At 38.2% G+C, this 16607-nt stretch overlaps 1 protein-coding gene across 4 annotated transcripts in view; it reads right to left on the reverse strand.

Annotated features, from left to right (window-relative positions):
- LOC109883410 (ubiquitin conjugation factor E4 B-like) overlaps positions 1-16607 on the reverse strand; it is a 108132-nt gene that overhangs the window by 43310 nt on the left and 48215 nt on the right. For all 4 annotated transcript variants that reach the window (XM_031803638.1, XM_031803637.1, XM_031803640.1 and 1 more), the window contains 3 exons: positions 10737-10848; positions 10404-10487; positions 9818-9874 (listed from right to left, as the gene is read on the reverse strand). In XM_031803638.1, the coding sequence (XP_031659498.1) occupies positions 9818-9874; positions 10404-10487; positions 10737-10848 (253 nt within the window). The remainder of the gene's footprint in view (positions 1-9817; positions 9875-10403; positions 10488-10736; positions 10849-16607) is intronic.

Below are 16607 nucleotides of genomic sequence, written 5' to 3' on the forward strand. Positions count from 1 at the left end.
TATTTGTCACGTCTGTGGAACTTGTTCGGTTTATGTCTCAGTTGTTGAATCTTGTTCAGTTTCTGAAAATAAATGCAGTTGACAGTGAGAGGACGTTTCAATTTTTTGCTGAGCTAACATGGTGACTATTACATTACTAAGCCATACTTGCTTGGTAAAGGCAGTCACCAATACCACTACCCTGACAATTCAAATTGCATGTGACCTGTACAATACCCCTTCACAATGTGAAACAATGTTTGCATTTTCTGCATATTGTAGATCTTTGTAACGCAATCCAGCTTAAAGTAGGATGAGGACATGCTTATTTCTCACCAAGGCACTATTACGAATGGAATTGCCTTACATCATGGTTCGCACTGATTTCAAACTCTGATTGGCACGATTCTAGTGTCGCTAAAAACCGTATAAGCTTACAGTGCCTTCGGAAAGTATTCAGACACCTTGACTTTTCAAATGTTTAGGTTAAAGCCTTAAAAATTATAATCCCTCAGCTAACCAATAATGTCAAAGAGAAAACCCGTTTTTAGAAATGTTTGCAAAACAAACTAGCATATTTACATATTTACAACAAGTTTTCAGAACATAATCCCTCAGCTAACCAATAATGTCAAAGAGAAAACCCGTTTTTAGAAATGTTTGCAAAACAAACTAGCATATTTACATATTTACAACAAGTTTTCAGAACATAATCCCTCAGCTAACCAATAATGTCAAAGAGAAAACCCGTTTTTAGAAATGTTTGCAAAACAAACTAGCATATTTACATATTTACAACAAGTTTTCAGAACATAATCCCTCAGCTAACCAATAATGTCAAAGAGAAAACCCGTTTTTAGAAATGTTTGCAAAACAAACTAGCATATTTACATATTTACAACAAGTTTTCAGAACATAATCCCTCAGCTAACCAATAATGTCAAAGAGAAAACCCGTTTTTAGAAATGTTTGCAAAACAAACTAGCATATTTACATATTTACAACAAGTTTTCAGAACATAATCCCTCAGCTAACCAATAATGTCAAAGAGAAAACCCGTTTTTAGAAATGTTTGCAAAACAAACTAGCATATTTACATATTTACAACAAGTTTTCAGAACATAATCACTCAGCTAACCAATAATGTCAAAGAGAAAACCCGTTTTTAGAAATGTTTGCAAAACAAACTAGCATATTTACATATTTACAACAAGTTTTCAGAACATAATCCCTCAGCTAACCAATAATGTCAAAGAGAAAACCCGTTTTTAGAAATGTTTGCAAAACAAACTAGCATATTTACATATTTACAACAAGTTTTCAGAACATAATCCCTCAGCTAACCAATAATGTCAAAGAGAAAACCCGTTTTTAGAAATGTTTGCAAAACAAACTAGCATATTTACATATTTACAACAAGTTTTCAGAACATAATCCCTCAGCTAACCAATAATGTCAAAGAGAAAACCCGTTTTTAGAAATGTTTGCAAAACAAACTAGCATATTTACATATTTACAACAAGTTTTCAGAACATAATCCCTCAGCTAACCAATAATGTCAAAGAGAAAACCCCTTTTTTTTTAGAAATGTTTGCAAAACAAACTAGCATATTTACATATTTACAACAAGTTTTCAGAACATAATCCCTCAGCTAACCAATAATGTCAAAGAGAAAACCCGTTTTTAGAAATGTTTGCAAAACAAACTAGCATATTTACATATTTACAACAAGTTTTCAGAACATAATCCCTCAGCTAACCAATAATGTCAAAGAGAAAACCCGTTTTTAGAAATGTTTGCAAAACAAACTAGCATATTTACATATTTACAACAAGTTTTCAGAACATAATCCCTCAGCTAACCAATAATGTCAAAGAGAAAACCCGTTTTTAGAAATGTTTGCAAAACAAACTAGCATATTTACATATTTACAACAAGTTTTCAGAACATAATCCCTCAGCTAACCAATAATGTCAAAGAGAAAACCCGTTTTTAGAAATGTTTGCAAAACAAACTAGCATATTTACATATTTACAACAAGTTTTCAGAACATAATCCCTCAGCTAACCAATAATGTCAAAGAGAAAACCCGTTTTTAGAAATGTTTGCAAAACAAACTAGCATATTTACATATTTACAACAAGTTTTCAGAACATAATCCCTCAGCTAACCAATAATGTCAAAGAGAAAACCCGTTTTTAGAAATGTTTGCAAAACAAACTAGCATATTTACATATTTACAACAAGTTTTCAGAACATAATCCCTCAGCTAACCAATAATGTCAAAGAGAAAACCCGTTTTTAGAAATGTTTGCAAAACAAACTAGCATATTTACATATTTACAACAAGTTTTCAGAACATAATCCCTCAGCTAACCAATAATGTCAAAGAGAAAACCCGTTTTTAGAAATGTTTGCAAAACAAACTAGCATATTTACATATTTACAACAAGTTTTCAGAACATAATCACTCAGCTAACCAATAATGTCAAAGAGAAAACCCGTTTTTAGAAATGTTTGCAAAACAAACTAGCATATTTACATATTTACAACAAGTTTTCAGAACATAATCCCTCAGCTAACCAATAATGTCAAAGAGAAAACCCGTTTTTAGAAATGTTTGCAAAACAAACTAGCATATTTACATATTTACAACAAGTTTTCAGAACATAATCCCTCAGCTAACCAATAATGTCAAAGAGAAAACCCGTTTTTAGAAATGTTTGCAAAACAAACTAGCATATTTACATATTTACAACAAGTTTTCAGAACATAATCCCTCAGCTAACCAATAATGTCAAAGAGAAAACCCGTTTTTAGAAATGTTTGCAAAACAAACTAGCATATTTACATATTTACAACAAGTTTTCAGAACATAATCCCTCAGCTAACCAATAATGTCAAAGAGAAAACCCGTTTTTAGAAATGTTTGCAAAACAAACTAGCATATTTACATATTTACAACAAGTTTTCAGAACATAATCCCTCAGCTAACCAATAATGTCAAAGAGAAAACCCGTTTTTAGAAATGTTTGCAAAACAAACTAGCATATTTACATATTTACAACAAGTTTTCAGAACATAATCCCTCAGCTAACCAATAATGTCAAAGAGAAAACCCGTTTTTAGAAATGTTTGCAAAACAAACTAGCATATTTACATATTTACAACAAGTTTTCAGAACATAATCCCTCAGCTAACCAATAATGTCAAAGAGAAAACCCGTTTTTAGAAATGTTTGCAAAACAAACTAGCATATTTACATATTTACAACAAGTTTTCAGAACATAATCCCTCAGCTAACCAATAATGTCAAAGAGAAAACCCGTTTTTAGAAATGTTTGCAAAACAAACTAGCATATTTACATATTTACAACAAGTTTTCAGAACATAATCCCTCAGCTAACCAATAATGTCAAAGAGAAAACCCGTTTTTAGAAATGTTTGCAAAACAAACTAGCATATTTACATATTTACAACAAGTTTTCAGAACATAATCCCTCAGCTAACCAATAATGTCAAAGAGAAAACCCGTTTTTAGAAATGTTTGCAAAACAAACTAGCATATTTACATATTTACAACAAGTTTTCAGAACATAATCCCTCAGCTAACCAATAATGTCAAAGAGAAAACCCGTTTTTAGAAATGTTTGCAAAACAAACTAGCATATTTACATATTTACAACAAGTTTTCAGAACATAATCCCTCAGCTAACCAATAATGTCAAAGAGAAAACCCGTTTTTAGAAATGTTTGCAAAACAAACTAGCATATTTACATATTTACAACAAGTTTTCAGAACATAATCCCTCAGCTAACCAATAATGTCAAAGAGAAAACCCGTTTTTAGAAATGTTTGCAAAACAAACTAGCATATTTACATATTTACAACAAGTTTTCAGAACATAATCCCTCAGCTAACCAATAATGTCAAAGAGAAAACCCGTTTTTAGAAATGTTTGCAAAACAAACTAGCATATTTACATATTTACAACAAGTTTTCAGAACATAATCCCTCAGCTAACCAATAATGTCAAAGAGAAAACCCGTTTTTAGAAATGTTTGCAAAACAAACTAGCATATTTACATATTTACAACAAGTTTTCAGAACATAATCCCTCAGCTAACCAATAATGTCAAAGAGAAAACCCGTTTTTAGAAATGTTTGCAAAACAAACTAGCATATTTACATATTTACAACAAGTTTTCAGAACATAATCCCTCAGCTAACCAATAATGTCAAAGAGAAAACCCGTTTTTAGAAATGTTTGCAAAACAAACTAGCATATTTACATATTTACAACAAGTTTTCAGAACATAATCCCTCAGCTAACCAATAATGTCAAAGAGAAAACCCGTTTTTAGAAATGTTTGCAAAACAAACTAGCATATTTACATATTTACAACAAGTTTTCAGAACATAATCCCTCAGCTAACCAATAATGTCAAAGAGAAAACCCGTTTTTAGAAATGTTTGCAAAACAAACTAGCATATTTACATATTTACAACAAGTTTTCAGAACATAATCCCTCAGCTAACCAATAATGTCAAAGAGAAAACCCGTTTTTAGAAATGTTTGCAAAACAAACTAGCATATTTACATATTTACAACAAGTTTTCAGAACATAATCCCTCAGCTAACCAATAATGTCAAAGAGAAAACCCGTTTTTAGAAATGTTTGCAAAACAAACTAGCATATTTACATATTTACAACAAGTTTTCAGAACATAATCCCTCAGCTAACCAATAATGTCAAAGAGAAAACCCGTTTTTAGAAATGTTTGCAAAACAAACTAGCATATTTACATATTTACAACAAGTTTTCAGAACATAATCCCTCAGCTAACCAATAATGTCAAAGAGAAAACCCGTTTTTAGAAATGTTTGCAAAACAAACTAGCATATTTACATATTTACAACAAGTTTTCAGAACATAATCCCTCAGCTAACCAATAATGTCAAAGAGAAAACCCGTTTTTAGAAATGTTTGCAAAACAAACTAGCATATTTACATATTTACAACAAGTTTTCAGAACATAATCCCTCAGCTAACCAATAATGTCAAAGAGAAAACCCGTTTTTAGAAATGTTTGCAAAACAAACTAGCATATTTACATATTTACAACAAGTTTTCAGAACATAATCCCTCAGCTAACCAATAATGTCAAAGAGAAAACCCGTTTTTAGAAATGTTTGCAAAACAAACTAGCATATTTACATATTTACAACAAGTTTTCAGAACATAATCCCTCAGCTAACCAATAATGTCAAAGAGAAAACCCGTTTTTAGAAATGTTTGCAAAACAAACTAGCATATTTACATATTTACAACAAGTTTTCAGAACATAATCCCTCAGCTAACCAATAATGTCAAAGAGAAAACCCGTTTTTAGAAATGTTTGCAAAACAAACTAGCATATTTACATATTTACAACAAGTTTTCAGAACATAATCCCTCAGCTAACCAATAATGTCAAAGAGAAAACCCGTTTTTAGAAATGTTTGCAAAACAAACTAGCATATTTACATATTTACAACAAGTTTTCAGAACATAATCCCTCAGCTAACCAATAATGTCAAAGAGAAAACCCGTTTTTAGAAATGTTTGCAAAACAAACTAGCATATTTACATATTTACAACAAGTTTTCAGAACATAATCCCTCAGCTAACCAATAATGTCAAAGAGAAAACCCGTTTTTAGAAATGTTTGCAAAACAAACTAGCATATTTACATATTTACAACAAGTTTTCAGAACATAATCCCTCAGCTAACCAATAATGTCAAAGAGAAAACCCGTTTTTAGAAATGTTTGCAAAACAAACTAGCATATTTACATATTTACAACAAGTTTTCAGAACATAATCCCTCAGCTAACCAATAATGTCAAAGAGAAAACCCGTTTTTAGAAATGTTTGCAAAACAAACTAGCATATTTACATATTTACAACAAGTTTTCAGAACATAATCCCTCAGCTAACCAATAATGTCAAAGAGAAAACCCGTTTTTAGAAATGTTTGCAAAACAAACTAGCATATTTACATATTTACAACAAGTTTTCAGAACATAATCCCTCAGCTAACCAATAATGTCAAAGAGAAAACCCGTTTTTAGAAATGTTTGCAAAACAAACTAGCATATTTACAACAAGTTTTCAGAACATAATCCCTCAGCTAACCAATAATGTCAAAGAGAAAACCCGTTTTTAGAAATGTTTGCAAAACAAACTAGCATATTTACATATTTACAACAAGTTTTCAGAACATAATCCCTCAGCTAACCAATAATGTCAAAGAGAAAACCCGTTTTTAGAAATGTTTGCAAAACAAACTAGCATATTTACATATTTACAACAAGTTTTCAGAACATAATCCCTCAGCTAACCAATAATGTCAAAGAGAAAACCCGTTTTTAGAAATGTTTGCAAAACAAACTAGCATATTTACATATTTACAACAAGTTTTCAGAACATAATCCCTCAGCTAACCAATAATGTCAAAGAGAAAACCCGTTTTTAGAAATGTTTGCAAAACAAACTAGCATATTTACATATTTACAACAAGTTTTCAGAACATAATCCCTCAGCTAACCAATAATGTCAAAGAGAAAACCCGTTTTTAGAAATGTTTGCAAAACAAACTAGCATATTTACATATTTACAACAAGTTTTCAGAACATAATCCCTCAGCTAACCAATAATGTCAAAGAGAAAACCCGTTTTTAGAAATGTTTGCAAAACAAACTAGCATATTTACATATTTACAACAAGTTTTCAGAACATAATCCCTCAGCTAACCAATAATGTCAAAGAGAAAACCCGTTTTTAGAAATGTTTGCAAAACAAACTAGCATATTTACATATTTACAACAAGTTTTCAGAACATAATCCCTCAGCTAACCAATAATGTCAAAGAGAAAACCCGTTTTTAGAAATGTTTGCAAAACAAACTAGCATATTTACATATTTACAACAAGTTTTCAGAACATTTTCTGTGAGACTCAAAATTGAGCTCAGGTGCATCCTGTTTCCACTGAGTAACAATGGCCGCCTCTCTCTTTTGGTTGATATCCCTTTCAATGGGCAATAGGGATGCATAGAAACACAGGGGTTTCAAAATGAGTCACTTCCTGATTGGATTTTTCTCAGGCTTTCGCCTGCAATATCAGTTCTGTTATACTCACAGACAATATTTTTACAGTTTTGGAAACTTTAGAGTGTTTTCTATCCTAAGCTGTCAATTATATGCATATTCTAGCATCTGGTCCTGAGAAATAGGCTGTTTACTTTGGGAACGTTATTTTTCCAAACGTAAAAATAGTGCCCCCTAGCTTCAAGAGTTTAACTTACTAGTTATACATTATCTAGCTGGGAGCTCGGGTACATCCCGTTTCCATTGATCATCCTTGAGATGTTTCTTCAACTTGATTGGAGTCCACCTGTGGTAAATTCAATTGATCCAACATGATTTGGAAAGGCACACACCTGTCTATATAAGGTCCCACAGTTGACAGTGCACGTCAGAGCAAAAACCAAGCCATGAAGTCGAAAGAATTGTCCTTAGAGCTCTGAGACAGGATTGTGAGAAACAAGATTCTCTGGTCTGATGAAACCAAGATTGAACTATTTGGCCTGAATGCCAAGCATCACATCTGGAGGAAACCTGGCACCATCCCTACGGTGAAGCATGGTGGTGGCAGCATCATGCTGTGGGGATGTTTTTCAGCGACCAGGACTGGGAGACTAGTCAGGATTGAGGAAAAGATGAATGGAGCAAAGTACAGAGAAATCCTTAATGAAAACCTGCTTCAGAGAGCTCAGGACCTCAAACTGGGGCAAAGATTCACCTTCCAACAGGACAACGAACCTAAACACACAGCCAAGACAACACAGGAGTGGCTTCGGGACAAGTCTCTGAATGTCCTTGAGCGGCCCAGCCAGAGCTCGGAGTTTAACGCGAGCGACCTGAAAATAGCTGTGCAGCAATGCTCCCCATGCAACCTGTCAGAGCATGAGAAGATCTGCAGAGAATAATGGGAGAAACTACACAAATACAGGTGTGCCAAGCTTGTAGCATCATACCCAAGAAGACTCGAGGCTGTAATTGTTGCCCAAGGTGCTTCAACAAAGTACTGGTAAAGGGTATAAATACCTATGTAAATGTGATATTTCAGCAGATTTTTTTTTTTTATTAGCAAAAGAAATTGAAAAAACTATTTCTGCTTTGTCATTATGGGGTATTGTGTGTAGATTAATTATGATTTTTTTGTTGTTGTTTTAATACATTTTAGAATAAGGCTGTAACCTAAAAATGTGGAAAAAGTCAAGGGGTCTGAACACTTTCTGAAGGCATATATTCCTTATTTACGCGCAAGGGGATTGTGTCTATGTCCCAAAGGGCACCCAATTTCCTTTATGGTGAAAACTTTTGACCACAGCACTATGGGACCTAGTGAAAAGTAGTGCACTACAACGGGAATAGGGTTCCATTTGGGACGCATCCTTTGTCTTCCCATGGGGAAGAAGAGAGTCAACACCTTGGATTATGAGGTGCTATGGAGGAGATCGTTAGCTAATTCTAAGTGGTGTAACGTGAACCTATGGTTCGGGTACGTATTGTGGCTTTTGGGGTCATGGTTCGATTTCGGTACAGCGGGAAAATTAAATGTCAACAGTTACTGTAGTTAACTTATGTTTATTTAAGAAATACAAAGTGTTGATAATCCTAATTCCATATGGTTATGAGTCATAATGCCTGATGAGAGCACAATCAAGAATACCAACACTTTGAATATTTTTACATGAAAAAAACAATTACTCAACACTAAAATAAAGTGCAATATATATATATATATATGTGAAATCAATATGTAAACATGGCTATGTCATTGTATTGGTCTGTGCTATAATGTTTTCTAACAAAGAAAAATATGCACATTTGTGTGACTCTCATAAAGGGGGTGATTCTTTAGCACCCTACTTTGACTTTCCCACTCTGGGGTAATGAGATGGGATGTCACTGTTAAGTAGCTCTGGAGCCCTGGACGTCCATCCATCTGTAGTAAGCGCAACACAGGGGCATTGGCAACTTTGATTTTGCTTGATTGTATAGAGCGAGTAGTACCAGTTTGCTGAAATGGGTGCGAGAGGGCGAAGTTTGCATCGTGGCTCGCGCACTTTCACGAGGTGCTGAAAACCCCTATTCTTCTCAACCACTGAGAGTGGGCGCATATCCGCAGCTGTAAACATACCTATCGCTCTTGTCATTTCTTTGGCCTGGTCAGAATCCGCTGTAAAGGGCTGCTTAAATGTATGGGGAAGATGTAGTTGTGTGGTTGTTGTTTTGCGTTTCCGTCTTGGTAGGAATACTGGGGTGATGTCAGCGTAAATGTGACAACATGTTTGAGGTCTCTCTGTCCATCGCCATAGTAATCTACTGGGAAGACAAAATGTTCCCAAACGGAAGATTTAAACGACGATGGATAATTCTCCTGGTTTATCTACCTCAACACTCACCATCGTACAGAACAAGTTCCCGGCTGCACCTCACAAAAGGACAGCTTTAAGTGAGGCAATTAAGATTTTACTTTTGAAACAGCGTGAGCATAGGCTCTAGTTGTTTTAACAGAATAGCCTCAAATGTTAGTTTTTTTTTCAGATCAAATTTACTCAAGAGTGTTGAACTTTTTTATGTATTAATTCATGTTCACAGTGTGGACCGAACCGAGGTCCCTGTACCGAATGGTTTGGTACGAAAAAAGTACCTTTAAACCCCTACAAATTATGTAATAGATGAAGAGATAAGAAAGATGTCTCCGTCTCTCAGAACATACTCACCAAATTGCACATGGGGTGAGTCTTCCCAAACTTTATCTCACAGAGCTCAGCTAAAGCCTGTAGGAAACATAACATGTCTCAAGTGAACGTTAAATAAACACCCATCCAAAATAACCTCATAACACTGACCATTGACTGTTAAATGACCATATTCAAATGTGATCTTCAATTAAGTTTCCGTCCCCTGGTGTAAAAAACAACAAACGCCCGATGTCATGTTATGACAGATGAGACAAGACATGACGTGTGTAAAAAGTACTGGGAGCCATAGAAATAGAATTACTAGCCCCTTAGACCATGGCAATTTGAATGGAACAAACGTGCACACTCAATATAGCAACCGGTCCACCAATAAAATAACCATTGCCTTCAATGGGAAAATTCCCATTCTTGAATGAATAAATTTAAAATTTAAAAATTTAAATATATATGGTGGGAGCCTAAAAGGTTCGCTCAGGGTTTACTGGCTCATCACGCTAGCAGAGGTTCAGCCATGCCGGGAACATAATCCATTTGGCACATCTCAAACTCCCCCCCATCCCCATCAGTTAAATAGACAGGCTCTCTCACAGGCTGCAGTACTTACCATGAGGGGGAATTTAAAGTTGTCACTGTCGAAGGAACATTCTTTCACAGCCAGACCAAGCCCTTGAAGGATTGGAACGAAGATCTGAAAGACACAGAAGCGCAGGTGAGCAAATGAGGATTGCACCACAGTAAAGATAGCTGAAAATCAACATGGTGAAATGTACAGGATAACTTGATGATCTGCTTGATTTCACATGGTTTTTCTCAAGTGTTTGACCAAACGTTTTCTAATGGACCTTTAAATGCTCAGTCTTACCTTCTACTAGCTTGGACAACGTCACACTAATAAAAGCATAGTCTGTGTATCATTCGGTCTGTCGGTTGAGCCCACCTGTCTGAAGACCTCCTCCTGGTGGGTCATGCGGGCCAGCTCCTGGATAAAGCCATACGGCAGGTTTCGGCACAGCATGTAGGGCACCAGCAGGGACTGCTGCAGGGGGCTCCTGAGTGGAGGGGCAAGGGGAGGAGGAACGCTTTTACTCAGATACACAACATACCTGAACCATGAGACCAAATTAGGAGCGTATTTTGAATGAGAAAATGTGCATTGTATTCTTGTTTTCTACCATTTAACAATTGGCAGAACAGGCATTCTAACAAAAGCCTATTTTATACTGTACGTATGTTAGCGCCGAGTTACTAAAAGCGTCGAGTTACTATAACGAACATATAAAAATATTTCAAGAGCAGCTTTTTCCATCTTCATAACACTGCAAAAATCTTAAACTTTGTCAGAAACTAATCCATGCTTTTGTCACTTCACTGCAGGCCTCATTGTCCCAAGAATTTCTAAGCAAACAGCTGGAGGCTGGGCTTTCTCCTACAGATCGCCATTTTTATGGAATGGTCTACCAATCCTTGAGAGAGATGCAGACTCGGTCTCAACCGACAAGTCTTTACTGAAGACTCATCTTTTCAGTAGGTCCAGTGATTGAGCAGTCTGGCCAAAATGTGCTAATGTGAATGGCAAGACATTGGCGTGACGAACCACCCTTGCAGTCTTTGCCTGGCCGGCTCCTCCCGCTCTCCACTGGGACTCTCTGCCTCTGACCCCATTACGTGGGCTGAGTAACTGGTTTGCTAGTGCTCTCCCATGTCGTCCCTAGAAGGTGTGCATCACGACTTGAGTGGGTTGTCACTGACATTATCTCAAAATCAAATCAAATCAAATCTTCCTGTTCGGTCTCGCGCCCCCTCTGGGTAGCGTGGTGGGGGCGAGCATCAAGGGCTGTACGCTGCCTTATCTCAGGGTAGTATTAGTTTGTCTGTTGATATCCCTCTGGTGGTGCGAGGCTGTGCTTTGGCAAAGTGGGTGGAGTTATATTCTGCCTGGTTTCCTGTCCAGGGGAATTGTCAGACGGGACCACGGTGTCCCCCAACCCCGTCTCAGTCCTTATGCTGCAATAGTCTACACAATATATACAAAAGTATGTGGACTCCCCTTCAAATTAGTGTATTTGGCTATTTCAGCCACACCTGTTGCTGACTTGAATGAAATTGAGCAACAACACGTAGAGCTTAAAAATAGTCTGTCCTTGGTTGCAACACTCACTACGGAGTTCCAAACTGCTTCTGGAAGCAACATCAGCACAATAAATGTTCGCTGGGACATTCATGGGTTTGGCGGATGCCAGGAGAACGCCACCTGCCCCAATACATAGTGCCAACTGTAAATCAAATCAAATTTTATTTGTCACATACACATGGTTAGCAGATGTTAGTGCGAGTGTAGCGAAATGCTTGTGCTTCTAGTTCCGACAATGCAGTAATAACCAACAAGTAATCTAGCTAACAATTCCAAAACTACTACCTTATAGACACAAGTGTAAGGGGACAAAGAATATGTACATAAAGATATATGAATGAGTGATGGTACAGAGCGGCATAGGCAAGATACAGTAGATGGTATTGAGTGCAGTATATACATATGAGATGAGTATGTAAACAAAGTGGCATAGTTAAAGTGGAGTACAGTATATACGTATACATATGAGATGAATAATGTAGGGTATGTAAGCATTATATTAGGTAGCATTGTTTAAAGTGACTAGTGATATATTTTACATCAATTCCCATCAATTCCCATTATTAAAGTGGTTGGAGTTGAGTCAGTGTGTTGGCAGCAGCCACTCAATGTTAGTGGTGGCTGTTTAACAGTCTGATGGCCTTGAGATAGAAGCTGTTTTTCAGTCTCTCGGTCCCAGCTTTGATGCACCTGTACTGACCTCGCCTTCTGGATGATAGCAGGGTGAACAGGCAGTGGCTCGGGTGGTTGCTGTCCTTGATGATCTTCATGGCCTTCCTGTGACATCGGGTGGTGTAGGTGTCCTGGAGGGCAGGTAGTTTGCCCCCGGTGATGCGTTGTGCAGACCTCACTACCCTCTGGAGAGCCTTACAGTTGTGGGCGGAGCAGTTGCCGTACCAGGCGGTGATACAGCCCGACAGGATGCTCTCGATTGTGCATCTGTAGAAGTTTGTGAGTGCTTTTGGTGACAAGCCGAATTTCTTCAGCCTCCTGAGGTTGAAGAGGCGCTGCTGCGCCTTCTTCACGATGCTGTCTGTGTGGGTGGACCAATTCAGTTTGTCTGTGATGTGTACGCCGAGGAACTTAAAACTTACTACCCTCTCCACTACTGTTCCATTGATGTGGATAGGGGGGTGTTCGCGCTTTCAGTTTCACGCGAATGCTGCCATCAATCCACGGTTTCTGGTTTGGGAATGTTTTAATCGTTGCTATGGGAACGACATCTTCAACGCACGTTCTAATGAACTCGCACACCGAATCAGCGTATTCGTCAATGTTGTCGTCTGACGCAATACGGAACATATCCCAGTCCACGTGATGGAAGCAGTCTTGGAGTGTGGAATCAGATTGGTCGGACCAGCGTTGAACAGACCTCAGCGCGGGAGCTTCTTGTTTTAGTTTCTGTCTGTAGGCAGGGATCAACAAAATGGAGTCGTGGTCAGCTTTTCCGAAAGGAGGGCGGGGCAGGGCCTTATATGCGTCGCGGAAGTTGGAATAGCAATGATCCAAGGTTTTTCCTGCCCTGGTTGCGCAATCAATATGCTGATAAAATTTAGGGAGTCTTGTTTTCAGATTAGCCTTGTTAAAATCCCCAGCTACAATGAATGCAGCCTCCGGATATATGGATTCCAGTTTGCAAAGAGTCAAATAAAGTTTGTTCAGAGCCATCGATGTGTCTGCTTGGGGGGGAATATATACGGCTGTGATTATAATCGAAGAGAATTCCCTTGGTAGATAATGCGGTCTACATTTGATTGTGAGGAATTCTAAATCAGGTGAACAGAAGGACTTGAGTTCCTGTATGTTGTTTTGGCCACACCACGTCCCGTTAACCATAAAGCATACGCCCCCGCCCCTCTTCTTACCAGAAAGATGTTTGTTTATGTCGGCGCGATGCGTGGAGAAACCAGCTGGCTGCACCGTCTCCGATAGCGTCTCTCCAGTGAGCCATGTTTCCGTGAAGCAAAGAACGTTACAGTCTCTGATGTCCCTCTGGAATGCTACCCTTGCTCGGATTTCATCAACCTTGTTGTCAAGAGACTGGACATTGGCGAGGAGAATGCTAGGGAGTGGTGCACGATGTGCCCGTCTCCGGAGTCTGACCAGAAGACCGCTTCGTTTTCCCCTTTTTCGAAGTCGTTTTTTGGGGTCGCCGGCTGGGATCCATTCCGTTGTCCTGGGTGAAAGGCAGAACACAGGGTCCACTTCGCGAAAGTCATATTCTTGGTCGTACTGATGATGAGTTGACGCTGCTCTTATGTTCAGTAGTTATTCTCGACTGTATGTAATGAAACCTAAGATGACCTGGGGTACCAATGTAAGAAATAACACGTAAAAAAAGTTTGGTGGAGGAGGAATAATGGCTGTATTTCATGGTTCGGGCTAGGCCACTTAGTTCCAGTGAAGGGAAATGTTAACGCTACGGCATACAATGACATTCTAGACGATTCTGTGCTTACAACAGTTTGGTGAAGACTCTTTCCTGTTTCAGTATGACAATGCCCCTGTGCACAAAGCAAGGTCCATGCAGAAATGGTTTGTCAAGATCGGTGTGGAAGAACTTGACTGGCCTGCACAGATCCCTGACCTCAACCCAATCAAACACATTTGGGATGAATTGAAATGCCGACTGCGAGCCAGGCCAAATCGTCCAACATCAGTGCCCAACCTCACTAATGCTTGTGGCTGAATGGAAGCAAGTCCCCATAGCAATGTTCCAACATCTAGTGGAAAGCCTTCCCAGAAGAATGGAGGTTGTTATAGCAGCAAAGGGAAGACCAAATCCATATCAATGCACATGATTTTAGAATGAGATTTTCAACGAGCAGGTGACTGCGTACTTTTGGTCATGTATTGTATGTGCTGAGGGGCTACGGTCAATCAGTCATATGTTTCCTGTGTGATCTTAAGGATACTACCTCGATTTCTCCAATCTTTCGCTCTCAGAACTACCTGGACACTCCTGACTGGCTTTGTCCCCAGTCTACCTGGTTGGGCTGCTGATCCAGTTTCCGCTGTTCTGCCTGCAGCTATGGAACCCTGACCTGCTTCTGCTATACCATGCACCAAAGATAAATTATATAAAGGATGATAGTAAAAAGCTTTGGAGCACATTCAATGAAATGTTGGGCAAAAAGGCTCAGCTCCAACATTAATTGAATCAGTTGGCTCATTCGTTACAAAACCCACCGATATTGCCAACTACTTTAATTATTTTTTAATTGGCATGATTAGCAAACTTGGGCATGACATGCCAGCAACAAATGTAGACACTACACATCCAAGTACAGTACCAGTCAAAAGTTTGGACACACCAACTCATTCAAGGGTTTTTCTTTATTTGGATTATTTTCTACACTGTAAAATAATAGTGACATCACAACTATGAAATAACAAATAAGTAATCATGTGGTAACCCAAAAACCCCCAAATATATTTTTGATTTTTCAAAGTAGCCACCCTTCGCCTTGACAGCTTTGCGCACAATTGGCTTTCTCTAAACCAGCTTTACCTGGAATGCTTTTCCAAAAGTCTTGAAGGAGTTCCCACATATGTGGAGCACTTGTTCGCCACTTTTCCTTCACTCTGCGGTCCAACTTATCCCAAACCATCTCAATTGGGTTGAGGTCGGGTGATTGTGGAGGCCAGGTCATCTGATGCAGCACTCCATCACTCTCCTTCTTGGTCAAATAGCCCTTACACAGCCTGGAGATGTGTTGGGTCATTGTCCTGTTGAAAAACAAATGAGAGTGGGACTAAGCGCAAATGAGGTGGGATGGCGTATTGCTGCAGAATGCTGTTGCATCCATGCTTGTTAAGCATGCCTGAATTTTAAATAAATCAGTGTCACCAGCAAAGCACCCCCACACAATTACACCTCCTCCTCCATGCTTCACGGTGGGAACGACACATGCGGAGATAATCCGTTCACTTACTCTGCGTCTCACAAAGACATGGCGGTGGTAAGCAAAAATCTCAAATTTAGCATCAGACCAAAGGACAGATTTCCACCAGTCTAATATCCATTGATCGTGTTTCTTGGCCCAAGCAAGTCTCTTCTTATTATTTGTGTCCTTTGGTAGTGGTTTCTTTGCAGCAACCCAACCATGAAGGCCTGATTCATGCAGTCTCCTCTGAACAGTTGATGTTGAGATGTGTCTGTTATTCACTCTGTGAAGCATTTATTTGGGCTGCAATCTGAGGTGCAGTTAACTCTACTGAACTGATCCTCTGCAGCAGAGGTAACTTTGGGTCTTCCTTTCCTGTGGCAGTCCTCATGAGAGCCAGCTTCATAGCGCTTGATGGTTTTTGCGACTGCACTTTAAGAGACTTTCAAAGTCTTGACATTTTCCCGGATTGACTGACCTTCTTGTCTTAAAGTAATGATGGACTGTTGTTTCTCTTTGCTTAGTTGAGCTGTTCTTGCCATAATATGGACTTGGTCTTTTACCAAATAGGGATATCTTCTGTATACCATCCCCTACTTTGTCACAACACAACTGATTGGCTCAAACACATTAAGAAGGAAAGAAATTCTTCAAATTAACTTTTAACAAGGCACAGCTGTTAACTGAAATACATTCCAGGTGACTCATGAAGCTGGTTGAGAGAATGCCCAGAGTGTGCAAAGTTGTCATCAAGTCAAAGGGTGACTACTTTGAAGAATCTCATATTAAA

Source organism: Oncorhynchus kisutch, linkage group LG24, assembly GCF_002021735.2.
Source record: "Oncorhynchus kisutch isolate 150728-3 linkage group LG24, Okis_V2, whole genome shotgun sequence".
Classification (NCBI taxonomy): domain Eukaryota; kingdom Metazoa; phylum Chordata; class Actinopteri; order Salmoniformes; family Salmonidae; genus Oncorhynchus; species Oncorhynchus kisutch.